We start from the raw sequence: 21217 nt of genomic DNA on the forward strand, positions 1-21217 counted from the left end.
TTTCTCCTGTTCATATGCACCCACTCTAATGTGTCTGTTTTATGTTCTTATGCCTACATATTTGTTTGAAAGATAATGTAGTATAATTATGGTGTGTCTTTAGCTTACACATGGTATTTGCTTATTTATTGTTTAACTCAGTGCTGTGCTTTTAAAAATATGTTCATGCTTCTGTAGGTACATCTAAAGTGTGTTTTCTGAAAGCTACATGAAATTCCATGTTTGTATCTACTCCATTTTGATTTTACATTCTAACAGTTATGGAGATTAAAGTTCCTTCAGGCTGCCTACTACATCATCACAGGGAACATTCTCACACAGGTCTATAAAGCCTCTTGCTTGAATTCAGATATAGACAGCCTTATCTGAGAATTTCTCTGGAACTTATCCATCAGTGTGGGATCACTGGATCATAGGATATACCCTTAACATCACTAAGTACGGCCGTGTCACTAATAGAATGCCTGCGTCCGTGTACGCTCTTACCCATAGTGCACGAGCGTGCTTGCTTCCCACATCTTGCCAGTACCTGCTCTTACCCACCATTCTGATTTTTGCCCTTCTGATAGGTATAGTGCTATCTCATTGTTTAAATTAGTATTTTTCTTGTTGGTTTTACTTTGATCATCTATTAATATACTTGTTAACCATTTGAGCTTCTCTTTCTGTGAGTTCCCTACTCATATCTTTTGGGCATTTTTCTATTGGGCTTCCTCTGATGTTCATATTAAATTGTAGGAATTCCTTGACTATTCCAGAGGTTTAATGCCTTGTCAAGTTTAGATACTGCAAAAGCTTTTCCTTCTGTGTTGTCTGTCTTAACCCTGTTCATGGTATTCTTTATTGAACAGAAATCCACAGTTTTATTGAAATCAAATCCACCAGTTTTTTTTTTTTTTTTTTACCATATAGTCTGTATTCTCAGAGCCCTGAATCAGGAAGTCTTTCTGCTCCTCAGTCTTTTCTGTCAGTGGTTTATCCACAGAAGCCTGTTTACATGGCTTTTGAAGACATGACCTTCCTTTCTTTCTCACCTATGACTTGGAGGAGGCTTGACAGTTGGTGTTTATGTTTGGCTTCCCCGATGGAGGAAAACTGTGAGAAAATTGATGTGCGCTCCTTTCTCTAAGCCCTGTTCTTCCACCCACAGAGATGAGCCCCTGTGACCCTGTTTGTACTACACGAATCCTGTCTGCTCAGCTGCCGCTGATTGGAAAGTGCCACATACCTACCCAAGCTGAGCCCTCACAATCTTCCTGCAGGGAATTTGGAGTTATGACCAATCTGCTGACCCCTTGAAGGACATGCAAATTGAAGGGTTTGGGGGTAAACATCTTCATGTTCAAGGAGAAGCTAGTACAAAGTAACAGAGAAAAAAACAAAGTAACAGGGGAAAAAAGCCTTCTGGCCCCATAGAGAGGGGGAATGATTGAGGTACAGTGTGAGAGGAGTTGTCTTGAATCCTGATGGCTTTCCTATTTCCAGTTGTATTCTCTTCTGAGACCAAAATTATATATATTACATTTCCTTACATGTATTAGTTGGGGTGGCTAACTGCGCTAATAGATAGACTCTACAGTATATCATGGCCCTAACACAATAGAAGTTTATTTCTTACTCACATGAACAGGTCCAGATGGTGCTAAGTTGGTGGGATGGCGACAGTGGAAGGCTCTGTGCCACACAGTTATTCAGGAACTTGGGTTGATAGAGGCTCTGCCATTTTCAACACTTGACTCCCAAATGCCTCCCTAGGTGTCAGCATCCAGCCTGAAGAAAGGAAATGAACACAGAATTCAATACATGAGAAGTTGTATAGCCCAGGCCTTGAACTGGCACCTGTCATTCACTTTGCTTTGACTGGGTCTCATTCACATGGCCATATTTAACTGTATGGGAAGCTGAAAAATGTCATCTACCTGTGGACCAAAAAAGGAAGAAAAAATGGGTTTAGTGAATAGCTAGAGATTGCCACATAGTGTTTATTACTCTAGTGATACCTGTAAATCCTTATAATCAAGTTCCAGTTTTTTCTTAAACTTGTTTGAGTTGGCTTCTATTATTTGTATCTCAGTATGTGACGTGTTTCAAAATAGCTGTATTTAAAATAGTAGAAGAAATAAAGACTGATTCATCTATTTTCTCAGGGAAGTTGGGTCGATTTCCACCTATGATGCATCAGCAGCAGGCACCCTCAGATGGCCAGACCCCTGGGGCTCGTTTCCAGAGGTCTCACCTCGCAGAAGCCTTTGCAAAGTCCAAGGGATCAGGTGGAGGCGCTGGAGCAGGAAGTGGTGGAAGAGGCCTGATGGGGCAAATTATTCCCATCTATGGTTTTGGAATTTTTTTATATATACTGTACATTCTGTTTAAGGTAAGTGGAATCATCCTGATTGTATTACATCAGTGAAAATCTGTTATCATCATAATGAGAATCATTGTCAGCATTAAAACCCTTTGTATTTCAGAGCCCTTTTTCAAATCTACCGTCTCTTTAAATTTTGCCTCTTCTTTAGAAGATACTTAAGATAGCTGTTATCTCAGTTTCATAGATGAGAAAATCTTCACTCAGAACCCAAATAATTTGCCCCAGAATTCACAACTAAAAATGTAGAAGCAGGGCTTGAACCTGGATCCTTCTAATGCCTAATCCATTGAGCAATAAAGTTCAAAGCCTACCCTCTTGCTGCCCTACCTGGTTTTTTGACTGGGCATCTTTGCAAGCTGTAAAGGCATAAAGAAGTTCTAAGAAGAACTTTATCATAAGGGTTGGCATTGTGATTTCCAGGTAATCACTGAGGCCAAATAGTGACTGTGCCAACACCACTTTTTCCTCCTTTTACCAGGAGTGCTATTTTTAATGTCAGTTGGAGTAATTCGCTCAGTCGTGTCGACTCTATGACTCCATGGACTATAGTCTGCCAGGTTCCTCTGTCCATGGAATTCTCCAGGCCAGAATACTGAAATGGGTTGCCATTTCCTTCTCCAGGGGATCTTCCTGACCCAGGGATTGAACCCGGGTCTCCTGCATCGCAGGTGGGCCCTTTACCATCTGAGCCACCAGGGAAATCCTAATAGTAGTGGTTCTCCTGAAACAGAACTGCCACATCCTGAAACTAAGCCTGATATTTCCTAGTTCTGAGGAGACATGATTTGGGTCCTTTTGAAAGTAGACTCCTAATTAAGTTCCATGTCTAGGCAGGCCACAGGCCTTAGCGCTGCAAGCAGAGGAAGCAGATTCTTTTTGACCTCCTAACTCGAGTACGAGGTCACTTTTCTCCTGCCTAGGAATTCTACTGGCAGCCTAGGTTGAGTCTTCAGTGAGCATGGGCAAAGCACATGACTTGTGAAGAGAGTGTTTTCTTGTGCCTCAGTAATTTTTTACTTGGGAACCTTCTGTTGGCTTTTGTTTTTTGAGGTGTTTCTCTAACGTTGCTGCTTGATTTGATTTCTCCCAACCTTTTTGTTTTTTTTAATTTAATATGAGGGGTTCCGTGACTTTGAGGTTCTGAGCTGCTGTTGATGTGCTGTACCTCCTTCACTTCTCAGCTCTCAAGGGGGAAAAGTACTGCAGAGGATCGGAAGTGCTCTACTGCCACACCTGGAAACACCCACAGGAAAATTAGTGAGTGCCCTTTCAGTATTTCATAAGTTTCATTGAGTCAGACAGCTGTAAAGCAGCCAGAGTGACAGTCTGTGGATATGCCTTAAAAGCATTTCTCAAAAGTTGTCCCAGTTTAATCGGATGGTGTTTTTACCTTAGCTGGCTTCCCTGGTGGCTCAGATGGTAAAGAATCTGCCTGCAATGGGGGAGACCTGGGTTCAATCCCTGGGTCAGGAAGATCCCCTAGAGGAGGAAATGGCAACCCACTCCAGTATTCTTGCCTGGAGAATTCCACAGATGGGGTGTAGTCCATGGGGTTGCAAAGAGTCGGACACGACTGAGCAACTAACAAACACACACTGGGAATTCTCAAAAGTTTCCATGTTGATATTGGGCTTTTAAGGGACAGACAGTTATGCAAAGTACAGAACTGTCAGTTCATTTTTTGTTAACATATATTACAAATTAATATTTTACACTTAGAATGGGTTTCTTCTCATTTCCAGACTTCAGAATATTGGCAGCAAATCTCTTTATTTCACATAGAGGAAAACTGAGGCAGTGAGATCAAGTCAGTTGCCAAAGTAAGTTATTAGATCTAGGGATAGAGTTTAATACTTCTGACTCTTGAAACATGATCATCAATTATTTATGGACCAACTAGCATATTCTATGCTCTCTGGAAAAATGAAATGTATATGGCATGACTCTTCACTCTGAGAATTTATAGTCTAGGATGAATGTTAGGAAGATACAACTGGTGAAAAGTTTATTGCCTAGAAAAAAGGGAGTTGGTGAAAGCCTTCTGGGAAATCGTGTCTAGCTGTGGAGGAGGCCTGATAGGGAACTTGAGTAAGACACAGCCTGAAACAGGGCAGCTGTGTGAAAGAAGGCATGAAGAGTAGGTCAGTTAAGCTGTATTGTTGAAGGCCTTGGAGGCCAAACTATCCTGTGGATACTGAAGCCTCATCAGAGGTTTTTTAAAAGAAAGACATCATCAAAATGAAGAAAGGCTGCGCTACTGAAGCATCTGCCCTCAGCCATAGTTGCTGTTTGTATTTACTCTAGAGTCACTATGAAAATAGATATCCCAGTGGCTTCTGCATCCTGAAATCTTAAATATTCAGATTTAAGTGACTGTAATCCTTGCTGTATTCTTAATTGAGATAGTGTCTAACCAAAAGTGATGGTAAACACATCATAAAATTTTTGAAAAAGATTTGTGAGCTAAAGAGTAACAAATTCATAATGTCACATAATGCATTTAAAACAGAAAGAAGTAAATAAAATGAATTCCTAAGAGCAGCTGTCTTATGATGTAGTAGCAGTTGTATCAACTTTTTACTCTTTGATTTTGAATCATACACAAAATAAAAATAACCCAAGCATTTACATGGCACAGGTGTTAATTGGATGCAGAAAAATATGTTATAAAAGTACTAAAAAGCGCTTGAAATGTTATATTTTATAGTGACCCTCTAAATATATCTGTGTGGGATGACACTCAGATATGAAACAGAATGTCTAGATTATCTACATAATGAACAACATTTTATTTTCCTGTTGCTTTAAAGTTTATTTCATGTACTGATTGAGTGATTTACTTTTTTGTTCTCCTTTTAGGACCGTAGCATTAGTTTCAGTAGATGTGCTCCTTTCTGACCTTTTTTGAGAAGAGGGCAAGGTTACACAGTTCAAGCACAGATGACTGAAGTGGAAAACCTGGGGCACGAATGTGTCAGACCTAGTTCAAGTCTTTTTCTTTTGAAGAATTAAACTGTTATCTTCCATATGTTTTCAGATCTTAGGTACAGATGAAACAGTGCTCATTTCAAGGCTTTAATACCTTTTCTGAAGACCTTTACCAGATTTGGTACTTCATCCTCAAGTATTATTTGAATTAGAAAGATGATGTTTACCTTCATTTCTTCTTGGCTGACTGTGTAGGGCTGTGTTTTTCACTTGTAGGTGTTTCTTTGGCTGGTCCTGCTGTATTTCTGTGTGTAAGAGCGGGTGATTTATTCATCAGTTTCTCAACGTGTATCCTTTATATCTTGGTACCTAGACCTCAGTACCCTTTGTGTCCTGATTGGATTAGGTGCACAGCCTGTCAGGCTCTTCTCTGAGTCTCAGGACCAGCCTGGATTATTGTAGAATGTCACAGCCAGCTGTGTTTCAGAAAAGAGCTTAAGGGGTTGTATATGATGGTTCTCAGATTGATGCTTATTTTTCAGCCAATTTTGAGCTTGTTCAACTGCAAGAAAAACTGAAGGAAACAGAGGAAGCCATGGAAAAATTAATCAACAGAGTGGGGCCTAATGGTGAGAGGTATGTTTTCACATAACAGGGATCAGACTGTTGCCCATTTGGAGAGTTAATTCAAAATTTTATTTTTCTTTGATTTCTGGCCCACTTGATTTCACTTTATATTATTGTTATTATTCATTTGCATATTATTTTTCATTTAACATTTCCATTTTCACACTTTCAAGTGTCATTTTCAAGAGTATATGTTCTCTGTTGTGCAACGTTATTGTGAGAGGGAGTAAATTTGTGAGTGGATGCCGCAAGGTAAAATGACTGGGTTTTAAGGAAGTCATTTCCTAGCTGTCTAAAAATGGCATTATCTTAAGTAAAACAAGAAAGCTATTAAATAGTGTGCTTTCTGTTTGAGACAAAATGGAGGAGCCCAGGTATGCTCAGAGTAGGCATTTGCTTTTTGTTGACTGTGCCAGAACAGAACTGGGTGTGTGAAGTAGGTGTCAGGAGCCAAACTAGCCCTTTAGGATGCACCATGGCTCAGACACACTCCTTTTGCTGCAAGGCTGGCTGAGGACCTGAAATGGTGGCTTTGGGGATTAGTGGAAGTTGGCATCAACTAAGAAAACGCGGGTGTAGGAACGTGAGAGAGGAGAAACCAGAATGTGAAATTGAGGACAGAGGGATTCGGTTCATGCTAGGCCTTCTGACAAGGATGGGGTAGGAACTGGGGTGAATGGCATGCAGGAGGTCCCATGCAGGAGGATGTCTTGAGAGGTCCCTCCTGTAGACTCAGGGGCTCAGTGCAGAGTCTTGGCCTCAGAAAACTGCTCTACCTTGGCCCCTTCTGTTTGCCATCCATGGTGCTGTTAGTGCCCCGTACTCTTTTTCCCTGCTTTCTGGCTCCTGCCTTGCCCATCTTTGGCTGGATATGAAAAAAGTAAACATCCTCAAATTATAGTCCCTTGGTTTGGCTTTTCCCTGCAATGTCTACATTGCTGCTGAAGTGACCTTTTTAAGAGTGATCCCTGCCTAGCTGGGCCCAGCACCCTTGACCTTCTTTTGGCCCAGAAAGCACAGTGACCATCTGGCCTTCTCCAAAGCAGTTGAGGTAGGTGTACATATCTATACATGAGTATATCTGTGTGAGTGAGTAATACTATTTGGTGTTATTAGCAGTTACTAATAACCAAGCTGTAAGCTAAATACGTACATTATCTGTTTCAATGTTTCGTATGAATGTGACTAAACTAGTTTGTGCAACTATATGTTTCTGGCCTTTTCTGCCCTTCCCCTATACCACTCAGTCTGGGTGGGCAAGTACCAGACTTTTATAGACCCTTGTGCCTCAGAAAATATCATACCCTGGCCTGGTCTGTTTGAAGCCCTGCTGCTGCTGCTGAGTCGCTTCAGTCGTGTCTGACTCTGCATGACCCCATAGACGGCAGCCCACCAGGCTCCCCCATCCCTGGGATTCTCCATGCAAGAACACTGGAGTGGGTTGCCATTTCCTTCTCCAGTGCATGAAAGTGAGAAGTGAAAGTGAAGTCGCTCAGTCGTGTCCAACTCAGCGACCGACCCCATGAACTGCAGCCTACCAGGCTCCTCCATCCATGGGATTTTCCAGGCAAGAGTACTGGAGTGGGTCGCCATTGCCTTCTCCAGTTTGAAGCCCTAGGCAACACCTAAAGGTCAGAAAACTATCAGTGAGTATCTGTGGGCAGGGCCTCCTACCTGGGAGACCCAGTCACTTGGCCTTGGGATAAAAAACTACGTGAAGATATTTTCTCACTATTATTCACTGCTGTTCAGACTCCCTTATCTCAGATCAAATAATGCTACCATGCATCCCATCTGTCCCATTGTCCAGGCTAGGGGTGCAGTACTGTGACTCCTAACTACTGTCTGTCCTCCTTGTGCCAGCCAGCATTGCGTCTCCACATTTCATGTGCAAAAGCAGAGGAGTTGTGTGTCTCCTCCACTACCCTGCCATCACCATTGCATATGGAGTTGTGCCATGATCACTGTTTGTGGGGCAACAGGCCCTAGCTCAGAGTATTTACTCCTTGTCAGATGCTGGAGTGGGGACTCTCTGAGGACACTTGGATTGCACTGCCTCATGTCAGCGGTTGTGTAAAATAAATATTTCCACAGTACCTATCAGGAACCAGGGATCAGCTCTCCTTTCACTCAAGAGAGCATAGCTTGTGTCTCCCTTTCCCAGATCTCATTTTCCAGTCCACAGGAGGTGACTTTCTCTCTGAAACGCCTTAATCTAAAACCTTTTATCCTTATGGGTAGGCCCTATGGGTCTTACATCTTCAAAATTGCAAGGGCTAGGTAGCCACATGTTTTATATTCTTGTCCTTTTTATATTTAAATCCTTTAACCTTAGTTTCTGTAGCATTTGTTCTTTTACAAGTCTGTGCTTCTAGGGTTATTAGAAGAGCCCAAAATAACCCAGTATTTTTTCTATCAGATCAAGATTTTGTCACATTGCCAGGCTTCTGGGGGTCAAGGAGAGGATTGAAGACAAAGAAGACATGTTCATTTGCAGCCTTCCAAGTCCTTTTATATAATATCACTCCATAACTGTAAGATTTTACTTAAAATTCCCAATATATGCCACTTCTAATACTTAGTGCTTATGAAAGAATCAAAATATGGGAAAACTTTTCAGACAGCTTTCCCCTGTGAGCAATATAAGTCTGCACACATTTTAAAATAATTAGGCCTCCTAGAAGGTTGGTATTGAGCCATGTTATGTCTGATATTAAGCAAACTCTCTAGTCCTGGGACACAAAGACTAAGGAAAGGATCTCGGAACCAGAACTGAGGTGTCCTTATTTCTGTCCTTATGATCAGCAAAATTTCCTTCCTGGAGCAGCATATTCAGCTGTAATTATTTTCCTAGAAGCATGGAGCGCCCCGAGAGGAGACATGAGGGTGCAACCTCTGGCAGCAGACACCTTGGCAGGCATGCTGTATATGTGGGACTGCACGTTTCTGGCAGGCATTGTTGGGATATAAACTCTGCGAGGACAGGCTTAGTCTCTTGTCTGTTCACTGCGTTCACATAGTAGGTACTAAGTAAATACTTGCCATTGAAAGAGTATATAGTCACTTTTGAGGTGAGCATTTGTACTTATCATGGTAGAAGAGTAAATCCTACCCGTTCCCTGTTGACATCCTTCTCTTCCTTTCCTGATCTTTGTACTCAGAGTTCTGTAGGACATGTCACATAGATAGCTGCTCTTTTCCTTATCAGACAGTAAATGTCCTTTGAGTGAATGAACATCCAAAACAGAGCTCATCATCTGCCCACAGATGAGCCTGTTCTACCTGTAATGTTCCCCGTCTCAGCAAACAGCTCCACCAGCTACTTAGTTGCCCCAAAGAGAAATTAAATGTCATCTTAGATTCATCTTTTCTTCACTTCTCATATCTCATTAATTACCTGTCCTGTCATTTCTTCCTGGTTAATAAGTGTCTCCTTGCAAAACATTCTAAACTCTGCCAGGGCAGGAATCCTTCTTATTCCTGGTGCCTAGCACAGGACAGCAGTAGGCTCTAGAAAAGTATTAGTTGAAATGGAAGAATGAGTGAGAGAATGGAGAATGCCTTAACTTTTTCCTTAAAGAAATTGGTGTCTTTTAATTTTTTTTTTTTTTGGTCCATGTTGTGTGCTATGTAAGATCTTAGTTCCCTGACCAGGGATTGAACCTGGGTCCCCTGTATTGAGATTATGGAGTCTTTGGACTATCAGGGAAGTCCTGAGAATGCCTTTACTTTTGACGTAGGTCAGAACTAACTCATGTGGTTTCTTTTCCTCTAATTTGCTCCCTTCACTTTCTGCTTTCCAAACCAGTGGATTACATCTTTCAGCCTTTCATTAGGTCCCTGTTGCTTTTGATTAAGAGTAGAATGTTTTACATGACTTACATAGTCTGGGCTCTGCATACCTCAGTTGCTTTATCTTTCCCCATTACTCTTTCTCCATGTCTGTGATCCAGCCACACTGAGTACGTGGTTTTCCTCTGAAGTACCTGTGCATTTTTGCCTCTAGGACTTTGCATATACTTTTTTCCTTGGCTTCTGTGTTGCCCCAACCCCCTCCCCACAGACACTTACTTTATTTCTTAGTTGTCTTGGAGGTCTCAACTTAGTCATCATTTCCTCTGAGAGCTTTTCCCTGGACCCACAACTTGGTTAGGTGTTCCTCCTACATGCTCCCAGGCTACCTATGTTTACTGGATATTGTAAGCATCGTGTTACTTCCTAATCTTTCGTTAACTTTTCTGGCTTCCCTAATGCCTTATAACCTTCTTGAGAATAGGGAATTTTCATTATTCAGACTTGCATTCCTAATGCTGGCACATTTTACAGTGTCTGTACATGTTAAAAGAATGAATGAGGTGGATGTAAAGAAAGTACTTTAAAGCAGACATTTTCAGCAACAATTAGAATATTTTTGGTACCTATTTTGATTTGTACAACCCTCTATGGTTGTCATTTGCAAGTATTATTTTCTCTGTAAGGCACTGCATCTCAGAGAGAAGAGGTGTGCTCTAGGAGTGTGTATTAGTTTTCTGTGGATGCTGTAATGAATTATCCTGACCTTAATGCCTTAAAACAACACACATGGTTATCTTACAGTTCTGTATGTTAGAAGTCCTACATTGGGCTAAAATCAAGGTGTTAGCCAGACTTTTCCCTGCATTCTAGAGGTTCTGGGGTACAACCTTTCCTCGCCTTTTCCAGATTTTAGAAGCTGCCCATATTCCTTGGCTCATGAACTCTTTACTTTTCACAGCCAGCAACAGTGAGTTGAGACTTTAGCTTCTTCTGCCTTCCCCTTCTACTTTTAAGGACCTTCATAAATGCATTGTGTCCTCCCAGATAATCCAGAATACAGCCCAGACTGGTAGGAATATTATAGCATCAACCAAAATAAAGCACAGAAGAATGAAGATAAGGCTTTGCAATATGAGTCATGAGTTCAGCTTTGAGTATGGTTGAAGAAACATCAGAGCATCCGTATATTGTATATGGATGGCTGAGTCCCTTCACTGTCCACCTGAAACTATCACAACATTGTTAATCGGCTCTGCTGCTAAGTTGCTTCAGTCGTGTCTGACTCTGTGCGACCCCATAGACGGCAGCCCACCAGGCTCCCCCATCCCTGGGATTCTCCAGGCAAGAACACTGGAGTGGGTTGCCATTTCCTTCTTCAATGCAAGAAAGTTAAAAGTGAAAGTGAAGTCGCTCAGTCCTGTCTGACTTCGCGATCCCATGGACTGCAGCCTACCAGGCTCCTCCGTCCATGGGATTTTCCAGGCAAGAGTACTGGAGTGGGGTGCCATCGCCTTCTCTACCCCAATACAAAATGATATGTTTGAAAAGAAAAAAAATAAACAGAACGTCCATGTATGATATATAGCAACAATAGTAAATTGGGGTATTGTGGTCAGAACAAAGGACTCAAGTTTGGAAGTGTCCATTTGGCTGGGAGTATGAGGGGGAAAAGATGAGATTACCAAATCCTTGAAGCATGTTATGGCATGTGGCCATTGCCAGCAGTCTTCTGCTGGTCTGATTTCTTTTCTCATTTGAGTGATGTTGTAAGACACTGTTTCATTCTGTGTTTAACTCTTGGATTCAGAACTTGATGACTCCTCGGAGTTTTGAAGCATTCAAAAGTCTGAGTTGTCTCCCAACTTGACCTTTTATTTTTCTAACGTCTTGGAATCAGCCATACCCAGCCTCGCCTAGCTCACCTGTTCGTGCAGTTGCTAATGATCCTGGGCCACTAGGACATGGTTTTGAAGGGTGAATTTAAGATTAGCTTTAGTATAGTAACAAGGCCTCCAAGTAGAAATGCCCAGGAGGTAACTGGAGTTATGAGACTGGCCTTTGTGTGAGAAGTCAAGATTAGAGGTAGAGTCTGAGCATCATGTATGTAGAGGTGATGGTTTAGTCTGTGAATTGGGTCTGCTTCCTGAGGACATGCCTATAGGAGTGGATAAACAGGAGCCCTAGGATTGAGCCTTCAGGAAAACCATGTTGTAGGAGGAGGACATTTCAAGGAGAAGATGGGCTGTAGTACAGAGAAGTCAAGAAGAATGAAATGTGATAAAAAGACTTTTGGACTTAAGAGTAAAGTGGTCGTTGGAGAATTCCTTAGTGGTTCAGGGGTTAGGACTCCATGCTTCCATTGCAATGAGTATAGGTTTGATCCCTGGTTGGGGAAATAAGGTCCTGTGTGCTGTGTGACAAAAGGGACAAAAAATAAAGTGGTCATTGATTTTCACAAGGTTTGGTAAAATGATGGAGTGGCAGCCAGATTTCAGGGAGGTAAAAGAAAATGGATGGTGAGGAAGTGGGGACCAGTCAAGCGAACACATTTATTGAGCACTTAAAATGTTCATGGCAGTGTGCCTATACTGTAGTGAACTTATCTCTGACATCCAGGATTATCAAACCAAATTGAGACAATGAGGAATCCATGAAAGTGCTTATTGCAGTAAATTCAGAAGATGTAAAGTGGACCATGATTAATTGCCTAATGCATGATGCAGACACGGAGTACATTTGAGGACACTTTAGTTTGGAAATCTCTAAGCAAGCTTCTCTCTCCTGTTTCTGCTTTTCTTAGCCTACCCATATCCCTTTAAATTAAGGGCTCTGATTTTCTGTGAATTAGAAAACAAAGTCAAGATTGTTGTATTCAGTAAAAATCAGAACGTACTAAGTACAGTCCAGAGAAGTACATGTGCAATGTGTCGTGATAATCACGTAGGCTCTTTGAGCTAAGGGTGACCCAGCTGCCCCAGAAGCCTCCCACAAAATGAGTTGTCATAACAATAAGAGTTAGGGGTTATGGAACAGATGCATAGTTAAGGTGAGTCAGGTCTCCTCTGCTGATGGAAAGTATAAAGCAGCTGTTCACATCCATATAGAACAGACAGGCTGTCCTCAGTTCATGGCTTTGAGACCATTTATTGTAGAAAAAGTGGAGCTCCTGGGGTTTTTATTTTCCTCCCACTGAGATTTGTAAAAATGTTGCACCTGCATTTTCCTCAGTTAACATCTTAATGTTGACAGGACAAGCAGTTTTTTCTTCTTCCCTGTTAGTCATTAAGGGTAACATAATGTAGGTTAAATGTAAAAGGAAACGTAGGCTCGGGACTGGGAAAGACTGATGACACCTCCATGAGGCTGGTACAGAATATATCATTTTTTCCTCTTCATGGGTGTTATATTGACTTCGAGTGCTTTGGGGTTTTAAGAGGAGAATAAGTAGCCTCTGTTAAATCCTGCCAGTAGATAAAACTGGTCCCAAAGCAGACAATTCTCAGTCTTCTGAGTGGGGCCTTGCCTGCCTGTCGATACGACGCAGCGCTTCCCTCTCAAATAGTCACATGTTATCCTTGAGCCTCATCTTACTCATGCAGGCATTTCCCCAGAGCCAACACAGCTGAATGAGGGGGTCACATACAGGTTTTCTTAAACTGTGGAACTTGAGCACTGTGCTTCAAGAATTGCACCGAATGTTATTACAACTTAGGAGACTAGTTTTAAGTAGAGTGCTGACATTAACTAACAGTGAATAAATATATAATTTCTTCTCCATGGGCCTCAGTTTCCCCAATTCCTTTGGTCTAGATGATTTTCAGAATGATCCAACTCTCACATTTTAGGATATGTCTTTATTTCTGCACAAGTAGGTTCAGTCTGGCAATTCTAGGGTTGGTCTCAGATCAGATCAGATCAGTCGCTCAGTCGTGTCCGACTCTTTGCGACCCCATGAATTGCAGCACACCAGGCCTCCCTGTCCATCACCAACTCCTGGAGTTCACTCAGACTCACGTCCATCGAGTCAGTGATGCCATCCAGCCATCTCATCCTCTGTCGTCCCCTTCTCCTCCTGCCCCCAATCCCTCCCAGCATCAGAATCTTTTCCAATGAGTCAACTCTTCGCATGAGGTGGCCAAAGTACTGGAGTTTCAGCTTTAGCATCATTCCTTCCAAAGAAATCCCAGGGCTGATCTCCTTCAGAATGGACTGGTTGGATCTCCTTGCAGTCCAAGGGACTCTCAAGAGTCTTCTCCAACACCACAGTTCAAAAGCATCAATTCTTCGGCGTTCAGCCTTCTTCACAGTCCAACTCTCACATCCATACATGACCACTGGAAAAACCATAGCCTTGACTAGACGAACCTTTGTTGGCAAAGTAATGTCTCTGCTTTTGAACATGCTATGTAGGTTGGTCATAACTTTCCTTCCAAGGAGTAAGCGTCTTTTAATTTCATGGCTGCAGTCACCATCTGCAGTGATTTTGGAGCCCAGAAAAATAAAGTCTGACATTGTACAGGAGACAGGGATCAAGACCATTCCCATAGAAAAGAAATGCAAAAAAGCAAAATGGCTGTCTGGGGAGGCCTACAAATAGCTGTGAAAAGAGAAGCGAAAAGCAAAGGAGAAAAGGAAAGATATAAACATCTGAATGCAGAGTTCCAAAGAATAGCAAGAAGAAATAAGAAAGCCTTCTTCAGCGATCAATGCAAAGAAATAGAGGAAAACAACAGAATGGGAAAGACTAGGGATCTCTTCAGGAAAATCAGAGATACCAAAGGAACATTTCATGCAAAGATGAGCTTGATAAAGGACAGAAATGGTATGGACCTAACAGAAGCAGAAGATATTAAGAAGAGATGGCAAGAATACACAGAAGAACTGTACAAAAAAGATCTTCATGACCCAGATAATCATGATGGTGTGATCACTGACCTAGAGCCAGACATCCTGGAATGTGAAGTCAAGTGGGCCTTAGAAAGCATCACTATGAGCAAAGCTAGTGGAGGTGATGGAATTCCAGTTGAGCTATTCCAAATCCTGAAAGATGATGCTGTGAAAGTGCTGCACTCAATATGCCAGCAAATTTGGAAAACTCAGCAGTGGCCACAGGACTGGAAAAGGTCAGTTTTCATTCCAATCCCAAAGAAAGGCAATGCCAAAGAGTGCTCAAACTACCGCACAATTGCACTCATCTCACACGCTAGTAAAGTAATGCTCAAAATTCTCCAAGCCAGGCTTCAGCAATGTGTGAACCATGAACTTCCTGATGTTCAAGCTGGTTTTAGAAAGGGCAGAGGAACCAGAGATCAAATTGCCAACATCCGCTGGATCATGGAAAAAGCAAGAGAATTCCAGAAAAACATCTATTTCTGCTTTATTGACTATGCCAAAGCCTTTGACTGTGTGGATCACAATAAACTGTGGAAAATTCTGAAAGAGATGGGAATACCAGACCACCTGATCTGCTTCTTGAGAAATTTGTATGCAGGTCAGGAAGCAACAGTTAGAACTGGACATGGAACCACAGACTGGTTCCAAATAGGAAAAGGAGTTCGTCAAGGCTGTATATTGTCACCCTGTTTATTTAACTTATATGCAGAGTACATCATGAGAAACGCTAGACTGGAAGAAACACAAGCTGGAATCAAGATTGCCGGGAGAAATATCAATAACCTCAGATATGCAGATGACACCACCCTTATGGCAGAAAGTGAAGAGGAACTCAAAAGCCTCTTGATGAAAGTGAAAGAGGAGAGTGAAAAAGTTGGCTTAAAGCTCAACATTCATAAAACGAAGATCCTGGCATCCGGTCCCACCACTTCATGGGAAATAGATGGGGAAACAGTGGAAACAGTGTCAGACTTTATTTTTCTGGGCTCCAAAATCACTGCAGATGGTGACTGCAGCCATGAAATTAAAAGACGCTTACTCCTTGGAAGGAAAGTTATGACCAACCTACATAGCATGTTCAAAAGCAGAGACATTACTTTGCCAACAAAGGTTCGTCAAGTCAGCCTAGTAGCGTATTTTTCTCTCATTGAGGCAAGTGCTCTAGCATGTTTTCTTTTGATGACATTACTGCAGAGAAAAGTGGCTTGTAGTAATGGAGTAATGTAAGTAATGGTGAAACTGCTTGAGGATAGGGAATCGGGGCAGTGAGGTGTACTGTGAAAGAATCTGAAGGCGGAGACTTCTGGAGTCTTGTCCCAGAACTGACATTAAATCATTCTGGGACCTCGGACAATCACTTGCTCTGTTCTGGGCCCTAGTTTTCCCATTTATAAAATCAAAACATTGAACTAACATCTCTGGTTCCCATCTGTGCAGTTCCAGAATCAACTCCTAGAGTAATTATCTGTTGCTATTGAACTTCCTATTCTAGAGTCCAGACAGATCATAGTAATGTTTATGTTCATCGCCTAGGAGTATTTGCTACTAACTAGCTGGATTTTCTGCTGTTTCTAAGCAGAGCACAGACTGTGACTTCTGACCAAGAAAAACGATTGCTGCATCAGCTCCGAGAAATCACCAGGGTCATGAAAGAAGGAAAATTCATTGATAGATCCACTCCAGAGAAAGAAGCTGAGGAGGCCCCTTATATGGAAGACTGGGAAGGTAAACAGTGTTTTCTTATTTCTTTGTTAACCGTCAGTCCAGAAAAGAGACCAACAGACTTTTTAAAATAAGCTTTATTACTGAGTTATAAGATATACACAGTTCATCAATTTTAAGTGTATGGTTGGATAAGTTTTGACAGATATAGAGTTGTATAATCATATCACAGTCATGAAATAGTCATGATACTTCCATCGTCGCAGAAAGTTACCATTGCCTTTGCTGCTAATCCCCTTCTGCCCTGGCAACAGCTGAACTGCTTTCTGTCCCTCTAGCTTTACCTTTTCCGTATAAACGGGTCATCCTGCACATGTTCTTTTGTATTCTGGCTTCACTGATTTAGTGTAATGCTTCTGAGCTTCATGTGTTGAGTGTATTAGCAGTTCTTTCTTCTAATTGCAGAGTAGTGTTCTGTTGTCTGGGTAGAGTTTGTTTCTCCATTCACCAGTTTAGGAACTTTTGGGCTGCCAACTTTGAGCTATTATGAATCAAGCTGCTGTGAACTTTTGCATACACATTTTTATTGGAACATATATTTGTATTTATTTTGGTATATCTCTAAGAATGAAATTTTTGGGTTTTATATGTGTGTGTTCAACTTTGGAAAGTAGGTTGATTATTCTAAAATTGTTCTAAAATTTTGCTTTCCCATTTTGCAGTGTATGAGAATTGCAGTCACTCCACATCCCTGGTATCACTTGGCATCATCAGTCTTTTTAATTTTAGCTATTCTACTGAGTGTGTAGTGGTGTCTAGCTTGTGACTGTGGTATGAGTTTCCCTGGCAACTAGTGGTGGTGAACATCTTTCAGTACTTATTTGTCGTCTGTGTGTCTTTGGTGAAGTGTTCGTTCACACTGTGTGCCACTTTCTTGAGTTGGTCATATTTGTATTGAGTTGCAAGAGTTTCTTCTATATTCTGGATATAAGTTGTCAGTTATGAATTTTGCAAATATTTTCTCTTGATTTGTGATTTGCCTTTTAATTTCCTTAGTGGCATCTTTCAAAGACCAGAAGTTTTTTGTTTTTTTTTTCATTTTGATGGAGTGCAGTTTATCATTTTCTCTTTTATGATTCACTTTATTTGTGACCTTTTAAGAAATCCTTGCCTTACTCAAAGTTACCTAAGTCTTCTGCCTTCTTCTAGAATTGTATGGTTTTAGCTCTTACATTTAGGCCTATGATCTGTTTTTTAGTTTTTGTATATGGTGTGCAGTATCAGGATGAGGTTAATATTTTTCCATATTGATATTCTATTGTTCCAGTTTATTTTGTTATATTTAATTATCTTGGTGTGTTGGTTGGAAATCAACCAACCCTTCCCTTTTGGAAAATGGAAAAATCATTTAACCACATATAGGTGGGTGTATTCTGGATTTTCTGTTCTGTTTCATTGATCTTTGCGTGTATACTTATACTGATATCACAGTGTCTTTATATTGTCTTGAAATCTGGTAAGGCAAGTTCTTCAGCTGTTTTTTTCCAAAATCATTTTTGTAATTCTGGGCCCTTCACATTTTCATATAAATTTAAAATCAGTATGTTCAGTCGCTCAGTCATGTCCGATTCTTTGTGACCCCATGGGCTGCAGCACACCAGGCCTCCCTGTCCATCACCAACTCCTGGAGTTTACCCAAACTCATGTCCATCGAGTCAGTGATGCCATCCAGCCATCCTCTGTCATCCTCTTCTCCTCCTGCTTTCAGTCTTTCCCAGTATCAGGGTCTTTTCCAATGAGTCACCTCTTCGCATCAGGTGGCCAAAGTATTGGAGTTTCAGCTTCAACATCAGTCCTTCCAATGAATATTCAGGACTGATTTCCTTTAAGATTGTCTGGTTGGATCTCTTTGCAATCCAAGGGACTCTCAAGAGTCTTCTCCAACACCACAGTTCAAAAGCATCAATTCTTCAGTGCTCAGCCTTCTTCACAGTCCAACTCTCACATCCATACATGACCACAGGAAAAAACCATAGCCTTGACTAGACGAACCTTTGTTGGCAAAGTAATGTCTCTGCTTTTGAACATGCTATGTAGGTTGGTCATAACTTTCCTTCCAAGGAGTAAGCGTCTTTTAATTTCATGGCTGCAGTCACCATCTGCAGTGATTTTGGAGCCCCCCAAAATAAAGTCAGCCACTGTTTCCACTGTTTCTCCATCTATTTGCCATGAAGTGATGGGACCAGATGCCATGATCTTTGTTTTCTCAATGTTGAGCTTTAAGCCAACTTTTTCACTCTCCTCTTTCACTTTCATCAAGGGGCTCTATGTTACTTGCTACAAAAAAAAAGCCTGATGGGATTTTGATTGGCATTGTATTGATTCTTTAGATCAGTTTGGAAAAGTTGACATTATAACGATAAATCCATTAACATTTTTATCTTTCCATTTTTAGATCTTGAGTTTCTCAGCAGTGTTTTATAGTTTTCAGTATTTAGGTCTTGTACATGTTTTGTAAATTTATCCTTAATGTTCATATTTTTGATATCATAAGTGATATTTAAAATTTTTTAAATTGCTTATTGCTATCTGCGTAGAAACACTATTTTTGTTTTCTGATCTTGTATCCTGTGACTTTCTTAAACACAAAGTAGCTTCGTTTTTTTTTTCTTCAGATTTTTTAAGATTCAGTTTCTTTAAACTTGCTATGTATACAGTCTCAAATTATTTATATAAGACAGTTTTACTTCTTTTTGCTATATAGGTCTTTTCTTTTTCTTGGCTTACTGCACTGGCTAGAACCTCTTTGCACAATATTGAACAGAAGTGGCGAAAACAAACATCCTTGCTTTCCTGATATTAGGTAGAAAGTGCTCACACATTCTCCATTAATATGATGTGAGCTCTTGGTTTATCATGGATGTTCTTTTTCAGTTGAGGAAGCTTCCTTCTAGTTTTACTTTGCTGAGAGTTTTTCATAATGTATGGGTGTTAAGATTTTATGAATGCTTTTTGTTAATCATATGAACTGATCATATTATTTTTCTGTTTTGGTGACTTAAGTTAGTGAATTATGCTGATTTCTTTTGTAAAGAAGAGTTTGTGTAGGATTACTTGTTTGTTCCTTAAATGTCTGGCAGATTTCTCCAGTGATACCATCTGGGCCTGGAGTTTTCTTTGTGGCAAGACTTATATGACTGAATTTAATTTCTTAACATGAATTGCACTGTATCAGTTTATTTCTTCTTGAGTGAACTTTGATAGATTGTATCTTTCAATGAGTTTACATATTTTATTCTCATTATCAAATTTATTAGTATAAAATTATTTATAATATTCCCTTATTTATTTAACATGTGTAAGGTCTATAAGGATGTGTCCTATTCTTCTCCTGATATAGGTAATTGGGCCTTTGTGTAATTTTTTTTTCCTGATTAGACTCATCAGAGGTTTATCAACATTGTTGATCTTTTCAAGAACTATACTGTGGTTTGGGTTTTTTATTTCCTATTTCATTGATTTCTATGGCTCACTTAGGGTTTGACATTCTTTTTCTAGTTTCTCAAGGTGGAAGCTTAGATCCTTGATCTATTTTTGGCCATTGTTTCATTAATGAGATAGTTCTCTTGAGCTTCTGTGCTCTCTTGATTCTCTGGTTGCATGTTTGTTAGATTTTTTTATATTGTTGCACAGATCACATATGGCCTCTTTTTTTTTTTTTTCTCTTCAGTCTTTTGTTTCCACCATGCTTGATTTTGGATCGTTTTCCTATGTCTTCAGCTTTATTAATCTTTTTTTCCCAGTATATAATCTGCTCTTAGTCTCATTCAGTGTGTTTTTAATCTCAGATATTGTATTTTCATCTCTAGAAGTTCTGTTTGGGTTTTTTTATGTCTTTCATCTCTCTCATATATTCATATTTTCTTCCACCTTCTTGAACATATGAGACATATTTATAACAGCTTTCTTAACAGACTTGACTGCTGATCTTATTTTCTGTGTCATTTCTAGATCTCTTTCTAGTTATTGATATTTTCTCCTTGTTATGGGTCCTCATTTCCTGCCCTTTATGCATGCCTGGTAAATTTTGATTGGATGATGGGTATTGTGAGTTTTACATTGTGGAATGCTAGATTTTGTCTTGGTACTTTAGTGTTGGACTTCTTTCTAATACACAGTTAAGTTACCAGAAATCAGTTGGATCCTTCAGTGCTTGTTTTTAAGGTTGCACCCTACTCCAGTACTCTTGCCTGGAAAATCCCATGGACGGAGGAGCCTGGTAGGCTGCAGTCCATGGGGTTGCTAACAGTTGGACACGACTGAGCGACTTCACTTTCACTTTTCACCTTCATGCATTGGAGGAGGAAATGGCAACCCACTCCAGTGTTCTTGCCTGGAGAATCCCAGGGACGGCAGGGCCTGGTGGGCTGCTGTCTATGGGGTTGCACAGAGTTGGACACGACTGAAGCGACTTACCAGCAGTAGCAGCAGCAGCAAAGTGGGTCCAAAGCAACCTTTATTCTGTGGCTAATTTAGCCCTGTTAGTAAAGTAACATCTTTCACTGGACTCTGCGTGATGCTTCACAAGGTCTTTCCACTTTGGCTAGTAAGGACATGAACTGTTCCCAGCTGTGTGTGAGCTCCAGGAATTTATAGGCCTAATGCTTTTAGCATTTCTTTTCCTGGCCCTGGTTGGTTTTATCCCATATATGCACAGATCCGAACACAGTTAAAAACATTAGGAGTTCCCTCTATAGATCTCTGGAGCTCTCTTTGCGAAACTCCTTTCCTTCCAGTATTTTTCCCTATATATTCTCACTGCTCCGGTCTCCCTGACTTTGTGTTCCAAGCTCAGTGAGACCACTGGGCCCTGCTTCCCTTTTCTCAGGATCCATGACTACTTTTGTTATTAATGTTTGAAAATTGGCTCTTCATAGATTTCAT

General features: G+C 40.7%; 1 protein-coding gene across 6 annotated transcripts in view; it reads left to right on the forward strand.

Moving 5' to 3' along the window:
- Window positions 1-21217, forward strand: part of RIC3 (RIC3 acetylcholine receptor chaperone) — a 61578-nt gene that overhangs the window by 31806 nt on the left and 8555 nt on the right. For 2 of the 6 annotated variants that reach the window (XM_005215949.5, XM_005215946.5), the window contains exons 2-5: window positions 2148-2374; window positions 3550-3625; window positions 5839-5932; window positions 16188-16336. In XM_005215949.5, coding sequence (XP_005216006.1) covers window positions 2148-2374; window positions 3550-3625; window positions 5839-5932; window positions 16188-16336 — 546 coding nt within the window. Of the gene's footprint in view, window positions 1-2147; window positions 2375-3487; window positions 3626-4110; window positions 4189-5838; window positions 5933-16187; window positions 16337-21217 lie in introns of those variants that run through there. The other 4 variants (XM_024975254.2, NM_001192441.3, XM_024975256.2 and 1 more) reach the window with 3 other exon arrangements.

This window comes from Bos taurus, chromosome 15 (genome assembly GCF_002263795.3).
Source record: "Bos taurus isolate L1 Dominette 01449 registration number 42190680 breed Hereford chromosome 15, ARS-UCD2.0, whole genome shotgun sequence".
Classification (NCBI taxonomy): domain Eukaryota; kingdom Metazoa; phylum Chordata; class Mammalia; order Artiodactyla; family Bovidae; genus Bos; species Bos taurus.